Source organism: Rhagoletis zephyria, unplaced genomic scaffold (genome assembly GCF_001687245.7).
Source record: "Rhagoletis zephyria isolate East Lansing unplaced genomic scaffold, Rhagoletis_zephyria_1.1 Rzeph_scaffold_08970, whole genome shotgun sequence".
Classification (NCBI taxonomy): Eukaryota; Metazoa; Arthropoda; class Insecta; order Diptera; family Tephritidae; genus Rhagoletis; species Rhagoletis zephyria.
In genome coordinates, this window is record NW_016166049.1 from 1 (window position 1) to 9,804 (window position 9,804).

The window sequence follows — 9,804 nt, forward strand, 5'->3', positions numbered from 1 at the left end:
TGAAAGTAAAGGTGAGTACGTACATAGATATAGAAAAGGACAAAAGCAAAGGTAAAAATAAAAACAAAAACAAAGATGCGTAAAGATGGCAAAAATTAAGACCAAGGTAAATTTGAGCACTTCACTTATATAAGGGCAAAGGTGATGGGAATATGCNGGTAAAAATAAAAACAAAAACAAAGATGCGTAAAGATGGCAAAAATTAAGACCAAGGTAAATTTGAGCACTTCACTTATATAAGGGCAAAGGTGATGGGAATATGCAGCTGAAGAAAATGATAAACATAAAAGTAAAGACAAAGAGGAGGATGAGGATACCGATAAAAGTAAAGATGAAGATAAGGGGAAGAAAGATTAAAATAAAGGTAATTAAAGAGAGAAGGATATAGAGAGACACAATCTGGGAATTATTTTGGTATCTTAGAGATTTTCGGGATTCTCGAGACTTATCGATAAAATCGATATTTTTATTGATTCTGTTATCGATAATTATCGATTTTGTTATCGCTATTTATCGATTTTGTTATCGCTATTTATCGATTTTGTTTGCGGTATTTATCCATTTTGTTATCGATATTTGTCGATTTTGTTATCGATATTTGTCGGTATATATCGATTTTGTTATCGATATCTATCGATTTTGTTATCGATATTTTTATCGATTTCGTTGTCGATATTTATCGATATTGCTATTGATATTTATCGATATTGCTATTGATATATTTATCAACATTCATATATGTACATACATACATATTTCGATATAATAATAGATTTTGTTATCGATGAATCGCTATATTTATCAATATTATTGAAGTGAAACTTCTTTAGCGACGGAAATGGTGCAACGGAAATAATTGGGGCTAAAACAAGTGCTTATTGTGTGTATGCATATGGTATTAATTTAACAAAAATTTGCTAATAAAAGGTTAAAGAATAGAAAAAGACCAACACAAGAATGAAAGTAAAGGTGACCACGAACATAGATAAAGAAGAGGATAAGGCAAAAGTAAAAATAAAAACAAAAACAAAGATGCGAAAAGATAAAGGCCAAGATTGGGTATTTATTTACAGGGACTTTTTTTGTTAACAAGTTTCTTAAACTAATATCAAAACTAATGCTAATACCATTATTTTTAATGGTGGTAACTTTTAATGACCTCTACTGTTCATTCTGTTTTTCATGATAAAAACATAACAAGGTAAAAACATTGAGAGGCAATCTAATGTTTGCCAGCAATATCCTTGCAATCCAAAGTTCCCGAAATCTTAAGGCAATCTTTAGTAGTATAGTTAGGTATTTTTTATACGGTACATGCGCNTGCGCTCCTCAGAAAGCCGCTTAAAAAAGTTCTTTACTTTCATACAAAAACAGGGGATCCGTTCCAGAATTTTAAAAAACTGCATAAATTCAGATACCGCATATAAAAACAAAAAAAAAACGCACAAAAAAACCCAGTGAGACAATATTAAGCAACAAGAAAAAAACAATTTATTTCTTCCCTTCAATACTATTATTCCATGTAAAACTGAACCATAATGAAATAAATAGAATTTTATCTGTATTTCAACCAAAAAGCCAAAAAAATACCACAATAAATGCATGAATTATGTAAGCATATAAAGACAAATTAATTACACACTGAAAGCAAGTACAAAAAACTCTCAAAAAAGCAAAGGCTTGAAAAACCGCATTAAATTCAAATCCGCATAAAAAACCGCATAAAAGGAGTCCAAGTGTATCACTTTTCTGCAACGTTTTTTACGAATCTTCAAAGTAATTTATAGAGGTTGACACGAGCTCATAAAGAAATTTCTGTACGAAAAATAAATAAAATTCTGAAAAACTTAGCAAGAAATTCTTGACATATCAGCATTATTAAGAATCGAAAAGTGCACAGTTTATTTCATTTAGAAAATTCAGCAAAACGCAGTTGTGCGATATCAAAAATTTTCGGCCGTTTGACATGCTTTAGTAGGGCCAAAAACTGTACCAAGTTTAGGAGAAATTGATGAAGCAGTTAGGGAGATATACACATGTAATAATAAGTGGGCGGGGCTACGCCCATTTTCCCAAAATGTATAATATTCTTATTGTCAGCCTAAAGGTCATTGTAAACACAAGTGCGCTCGGGTATAAAAAAACAAGAGTGAGCAAAACGTTTTGCAACAATGTGCGCTACCGCGATGCCATGGGAGTGCTTGTTGTTCAGTCTATGTTCCAAAGGGTTAAGTGCCTGGGGTGAATTTCTTTTTACAAGCTTTTATTTCACTTGGTCATTTCGTGGAGATATGCAATGGATTTTAAACTAACTTCCCGACAAGCTAGAGACTTGAAATTTTCAGCGTAGTTTCAAGCACAATGCAATATAAAATTTAAATTAATTGCCTAGATGGTCCAGGGGTCTTGATACAAAGGCGGTCAAAACACAGTAAAATTTATGGCTAACAGAGCGTTATGTGTCAAAGAACGTAAAAACGCTAAAAAGTTGTTAAATAATAAGTATAGTTTCAGGCGCTAGTAAGAGAAATACCGTAAATAAACTTCAGTTGTGTTTAACTGGCCAAAATGTTAAATTTTAGGCACTTCTGTTAAGAATTACATTATTTGTTTTCCTCACACAGGGAGTTAGTGAAATAAAAGGCACGCAAAAGGCGCATGCATGCATCTAAAAAGTGTACATACTTCTAATATCCCACAGGCGAAAAAATTTCAGTTAGTACGATGTGCTTCATCTGATTACTATTAAGGCGATGTGGATAATGCTACATAGTCGTGTTCCATAGGATGTTATAGGTAGACGGAAAATAATTGTATATAATTAACATAGTTTATTTATATTTGGCCGTTAATTTTGTTTTATTTCAAGAAATCTTGATTTCAAAAATAGCTTATTTTCTTGTTGTTGTTGTTTCCCCAAAAAAAAGAAGTATACAGTTATACTCAGCTCAATCATCTCTATCGATCCCAATATTTTTATTTTTTTTTTTTTGAGATTTGGAGCCAAACTGCATTTATGGCGTAACTTTAACGAAAGCGTAATTTATTTTATTTTAACAATTTTAGTGCAGTTTTTACAAAAATTTCTTGCTAAAAAATCCTTTTTACACTACTTTGTTTTATTCTTTTGATTGAACATGTTAAATAAAAGCTTGTTTTAAAAAAATATTTTTTTTTTACATTATTTTTTATATAAATACATCATTTTGGTCTCCCCTCTCACCGAGTTATTCAACTTGAATTCCGGTCAACGGTCCATGTTAACCCCTAGATTTGGTTTGTCTTTTCCGTGGCCCACATAACGTCCTATGAATTCTTTCATGATGGAACTGGTGCTGCAAAGTCTACAGTGTAGACTACCATCATCGGACCTTTCGTCATACATTCAGAATTTTCCCGGTGGTGGGACCCAATTATCCCTTCCTTAAACAAATTGGTATTGAAAACCTTAACGGAGTCTAGGCTGGTAAGTATACACATACATATGTAATAATAATAATAGATTGGCGCTTACACATATTTTAGTGTTTGGCCGAGCTTCTCCTCCGACTTATGGCGAACGCCTTGCTGATGTCAGACAAAGCGGAGAGACCTACAGTTTTACGCCGACTCCGAACGGCGATTGTATGTTTATGTGAAGCCGTTTTTCATGGCAGAAATACATTCGAAGGTTTGCCATTGTGTCGAGGGGCCACCGCTGTTAAAGCCTTTTTCTAAATTTTTTTTTCCGATGTTGCTTTAACCTGGACTTGAACTCAGACACTACGGAAAGGAAGCGCGCACTGCTTACCACTAGACCACAGCGGCCACCGATAATAATGACTGAAAATTAAAAACAAGTGTTATGTGAACAAAGTTATATCTACCCTTGCGCACAATGGGTATAAATATAAGGGAACCACGCAGAGTAATGGCTTGTGCAGATATTACCCGTGGTCTGCACATATTAGGGCATTAAATCCCGAAGCATTTTAACAATCCCGGGATTTCGGGATGCAAAAATTCTAATCCCGGGATCACGAGATCTTTCGGGATTTCGACTTCATCACCACTGTTTGCATTTTACAGTAGGTTCACCTTTGTCAAACCACACAGATTCATTGTCACCACACTTGGTCTTAGAGGAGGCATTATGCTTAGTAAAAAAGTACATCATTTGATGTTGAAATATTTTGTATAGTATTCTTGACGGCAAAAAAAAGGCGCGTAAAAAAAAATTTGCGAAAAAAAGATGCTCATGAAAAACTTCAACGAAGTATGTTAAGAGTCTTTGACGCCGAAATTTTTTTATGCGTCTTTTTTCACCGTCAACTTTTGAGCTCGCGCCTTTATTCGTGTCTAGTGACGATCTGTATTACTTGTCAATGACATTTACTTATATTTGCAGAAATCCCTTTCCAAAAAACGCCAACAAAATAAAATGAACAACAACGCTGCCACACCTTAGAAGCTTGTGTTTTCAATTGCTACCAGATTTTTCATTATTACACAGTTCTTGCATAGTGAAATAATATACAAAATATTATTTCACTATGCAGTTCTTGCACAAAATGTTTAACAAGTACAGTGTTCAGGCAGGTCTTGAAATTCACTTCCAAGTGCAAATGGCTCAAGTTCACTTTGACTTCATATTTTGGTGTTCTGTATTTCTCGTGTTTCATGNTATGCAGTTCTTGCACAAAATGTTTAACAAGTACAGTGTTCAGGCAGGTCCTGAAATTCACTTCCAAGTGCAAATGGCTCAAGTTCATTTTGACTTCATATTTTGGTGTTCTGTATTTCTCGTGTTTCATGTCAAATGAATTCATTTTTTCCTATTCAACATCTCTTTAATCCTGTAAATGGATCCCGGGATTTCGAGGCATGGAAAAATGTTCGGGATTGAATTCCCTAGTACATGTGTATGGAGTAACGGGAAAGTACACACGAAACGAGGTACTATTCGAGGTGAGCGCTCAAAGTTGCCGTACAATTGGAGTAATCTGGAGTTTTACGCCGCTTCCGAACGGTAGATAAATTTTCCATGGCCGAAATACACTCGGAGAGTTGGATGCCCGCTACAGGACCATTGATATTAGAAAAAAAAATTTGATTGGATGTTTCAGGGAGCGAACCTGGATCCTTTAGTGAGTATCTATTTGTAACTACACGTAAAATGTATTTCCTCTTCTTACCAGAATCTTCCATACTTGAAGCATAAGGAGTAATATTCAGTTTTTTGCTACTGTCTGCTTTATAATCTTTATACATAACTACGCCCTCCATTCCATACATCCAAAAATTTAATGGGAATTTAGAATCCAAGACAAACTAAATATGTACATCGAAAAGAATTTTTAATCAGGATAAACTAGACCGTTATATACATATGTAGATTGATAGGAATATTAGTCTGTACATATATAAATTTAACACAAGTTCGCATTGAGATATGTACATAAGTGCATGCAAACATACATATAATTACCAATGTACATACACATGTGAATATTTAAATATTCATTAAAAAATTGCATGTGCCGGCAATTGGAGAAAGTTTGTTGAATACATATTTCATCTGTCATATGAAAAACTAACAACACCCCAATTAGCAAATCTTTAAAGGCAGTAAGCTTCCTGGATTTTTAGCCGTAACACGTTGGACGTCCTACAACTGCATTATTGATTTTTCTGTGCATTGCGTTGTAACGCCCCTTCTGCCTGAGGAGCAATACTGAATTTTGAAGCATTTCGGAAGATGATGTGGGACCCCCATACACAAACTGCATTAAAGTGGCCGTATACACACGTAGGCAAAGTTCACGTCTACACAAAATATATATGTATGTACGTATGTTTTCCACTCGTAGCTCCAATCCTAGCCGGTAGAATTTCATTATTTATACCAATAAATTTAGCCACGTTTATTTAACTGATACACTTTTTGAATATTGTTAATATTTTTTATCTGCAATACACTAACACCATTAGCATACATTGGCACGAAAACACAGCCAATTTTTTCTTTTCAAGACGGCTCGCCTGTCGACGCTACAAGAGTACACTTTTCTGGAGCAGCATAATTTTTAGTGCTTTTAAAAAAGCTTTAAACATAGTTTTCACAATTTAAACAAATTTTCATGATTAAATTAAAACTTGTACATACGAAAATACCAAAAATAGCACATATTCGACATATTTTATGGACATATTTAATAAATTAGAAAATTTTCACAACCCAATACGTACCCACGACACAGCACAACGACGCCATATTGCATTCGCTTTATTTCGTCAAGAGGATGCCATATTCTTCAACTAAAAAAAATATACAGAAAACTGGCAACTTGCATCATTTTGAGGTATTGCAGAAATAAATTTCTATTACAGCGCAACTACACGATCGATAACTCGTTTTCAAGTCAGTTGATCACACAAACTTCTTGTCAATTTTCGATTCAATTAACAGTTGTGACGTAGGTTTCCCGCAACATGATAGTCAGGGTATATTCCAAAACTTCAAAATACAAAGCATCAGTCTCTTTTATCTCTAAATCACACTAGAAGAAAAAGTCTAACTTGCGCAACCTAGTACAAAACTAGCATCTAACCGTGGTTACTCACATTTGAAATTAAAATCTTTTGAGCTCTGTCACACAAATGTTTTTATTTTGTACCTATAGTTTACAGATAATGCATTCCGCAATTATTTTAAAATTTCCAATGTTAATTAAAATTTGTTCAATTTGTTTTGAATGATTTTAAGATCCATCAAAACTGCACGCTACACCGTCAATAAATACCGACCGTGTGACAGTGCCCATTGAGATTTACAAATCCAAGAGACTGATGCTTTGTATTTTGACGTTTTGAAATGCACCCTATATTTGCGCTTCAAGATGGCGTGGTCAAAGAAACAACTTAAAATTCTTGTTTATAATGGCCCGTAGTCATAGTCAAAATAAAGTCGACTTTAAAGTTAGTTGCAGCTTTTTGACATAATTTTCAATGGGATATCTGTCAAAAAAGCTGCAACTAACTTTAAAGTCGACTTTATTTTGATTATGACTACGGGCCAATGTCTTTAGTATATTTTCATGACTTAGAAAATAGAAAATTTTGACGGATCAAAGTAAAAATTTGACACTTCTCGTGGTGAATACGAACGTCAAAATTTTGACAGCTTATAACCATGTATACACATAATATTGCTTGGCGGTAATAAGGAGTGAACATAAAAATGAAAGCTGAAACAGCATAAAAAAAGCTTACGCTACTTGCGAATTATAAAATAAATATAAATTTTAAGAATTTCAGCAACACACAAAAATAGAGCTTTCGCACGAGCGTTTGTTTGGTTTTTCAACTGTCAAAATTTTACTTTGCATTTGGCACAGCAAAATTCAATTTATTTGTACACCATAGCAAATTTTTCCACCCCGTCTCACCACGGAGAAAAAAGTTACCGATTGGCACAGGCCCTCAGTAGGAGAGAGTCACAAAAAGTGTGGTGAAAACAACCACAGACAGTCAACCACAGTATATCGATGGCTGAGTGGAAGATCGACCTATCTCGGCTGCCAGTTCGAAAACGCTCTATCTCAGAAAAATTTTCAAGAACGCCCTATTTCAGAATTTTATTGAAAAACACCCTATCTCAAAATTCGGTTCAAAAACGCCCTATCTCACTTCAAAATGTATTGAAAATATGCTGATATAGGGCGTTTTTGAATCGGCAGCTGAGATAGGGCGTTTTTGAAACGAATTCTGAAATAGGGCGTTCTTGAAAAGTTTTTTGAGATAGAATGTTTTCGAACTGGCTGCCGAGATAGGTCGATCTTCCACTCAGCCATCGATATACAGTAATAAACCTTTTCGCAGTTTTTCACCAATTGGTCCCCGAGGAGTACTTTTGGATTGTGTGCAGCGTTCTCGTTTTGTGCGCACGGCAACACTAACTGTGGGGAATTTCGCCTCATGATTAGAAAAAGTTCTTTTCAAGGATAAAATGTATGTAATTAAGGGTATTCATCAAACCTTATAAATGCATTGTAAACCGGTGGACGGGCCTTAACAGCTACGCGAACGCAACAATTATTGTACTAGTACCACATGAACGAAAGACACAAGATCACGTAAGAACAAGAGAGTGAACAAAGTCGATTTGTTTTAGCGGGTTCTACGCCATCTTGTTTCACTGAAAAACCAGCGAAAAGTAAACAAAGCAAAGAAAACAACGACCAAAATTAGCCAAAATTATTGTCAGCCACTTTAAACGCACAATTTAGGTAAAATTATGCAACAAAATGCTTTAAAAGAGAATTAATTGGATTGAAACGTTTTAAGCCGTTTTTTGCTAACATTCTTCACAAGGCCGCGGTCACACTGCCTATAAACTATCACACAATTTGCCCCCTTCCAGAGGGTAAACTTTCAATTGTAGCAACACTCAGTGCTGTCATTAGCGCTGCCAATTATCGCCGCCTTATTTCACCACCTAAAATCGAGGAAAAGTAAAAAATTGTTGTTTCAGTAAAACTTTATTATAAAGTTTAATAAAAATACTATATTGAGATAGAAAAAGTGCATTAAAATTCATTGTGCTCAACACTATTCGCGGGAGAACGTTGATAAAAGTCGCATAATTTGCAACTCATTTCTCCCAAGAATAAAATAATACCAGAGCGAGTAGGTTGAATAACCAAAAACGAAAAAAATACATAAACGACGAAATATTTGAAAATAGGTTTTTAAAACGATTATTAAAATAATAGAAAAGATTGTGTAATAACATTCATTTGAAATGGCGCATAAGCTGATGCAATCAGCGAAGGCTATGGAGCGTTGCCTTCGGCGAAGCTATATTACCACTAACCTGAATGTGGTAGCTTCAGGACGCAATGTTGTTGGAACGCCTGCGTTTATAGAAATACCAGTAATACAATATCTTGTGGAACAGATTCAGTACTTTTGCAAAAAACCACCAAAAGGATTTGAAAAGTATTTTGAAGAAGGAAAGGCAGCGGACAAGAAATCTGAGACTGATGCATCTAAAAACAAACCTACCACAAGTAAAGATAGCAGTAGTACTACTTCAACCAACAAAAGTGATTGGAGCTTTGGTATGTTTACTAACAGCTCAAAGGGGTCAGAAGGAAATCGAGGACCCGGTGGTGGAGGCGGTAGGCCACTTGGAGAGGGTAGCGGCGGGGATCGCGAAAAATGGATAATATTTGGTGCAGTCAGTGCGGTTGCATTGGTTGCATCGATCGCATTTTTTGAAATGGGATACAAGGAGATCTCATGGAAGGAATTCGTCAATAAGTTCGTATGATTTTGTGGTACTTGCTGTATCTTAATAACTTTTGGTTTCCAGCTACCTCAATAAGGGCTTAGTCGAAAAGCTGGAGGTGGTCAATAAAAAGTGGGTGCGAGTTCGTCTGCTGCCGGGGAATTCACAAAACTCTAGTGGTGTGCTTTGGTTCAACATCGGCAGTGTAGATTCTTTCGAGCGTAATTTAGAAAATGCTCAAACGGATCTCGGCATTGAAGCCTTAAATTACGTGCCTGTTATATATCGCACTGAAGTTGAGGCGTCAGCTTTAACGGGACTGCTGCCAACACTGTTAATAATAGGATTTTTAGTTTATATGATGCGTAGATCAGCTGATATGATGGGCGGTGGGCGTGGACGAAAGGGCGGCGGTTTATTTGGAGGTGTTATGCAATCGACAGCAAAACTCATCAATTCCAATGAGATTGGTGTCCGATTCAAGTGAGCTCTGTAAACAAAAGTTAAGCAATTATTTTTAATTGAATTTTTTT

General features: G+C 35.3%; 1 protein-coding gene across 2 annotated transcripts in view; it reads left to right on the forward strand.

Moving 5' to 3' along the window:
- Positions 1 to 8,421: 8,421 nt before the first annotated feature.
- Afg3l2 (AFG3 like matrix AAA peptidase subunit 2) overlaps positions 8,422 to 9,804 on the forward strand; it is a 3,723-nt gene continuing 2,340 nt past the window's right edge. The window contains exons 1-3 of one of the 2 annotated variants that reach the window (XM_017631589.1): positions 8,422 to 8,492; positions 8,554 to 9,303; positions 9,356 to 9,754. In XM_017631589.1, coding sequence (XP_017487078.1) covers positions 8,783 to 9,303; positions 9,356 to 9,754 — 920 coding nt within the window. In that variant the 5' untranslated portion in view covers positions 8,422 to 8,492; positions 8,554 to 8,782. Of the gene's footprint in view, positions 8,493 to 8,553; positions 9,304 to 9,355; positions 9,755 to 9,804 lie in introns of those variants that run through there. The other variant, XM_017631590.1, reaches the window with a different exon arrangement.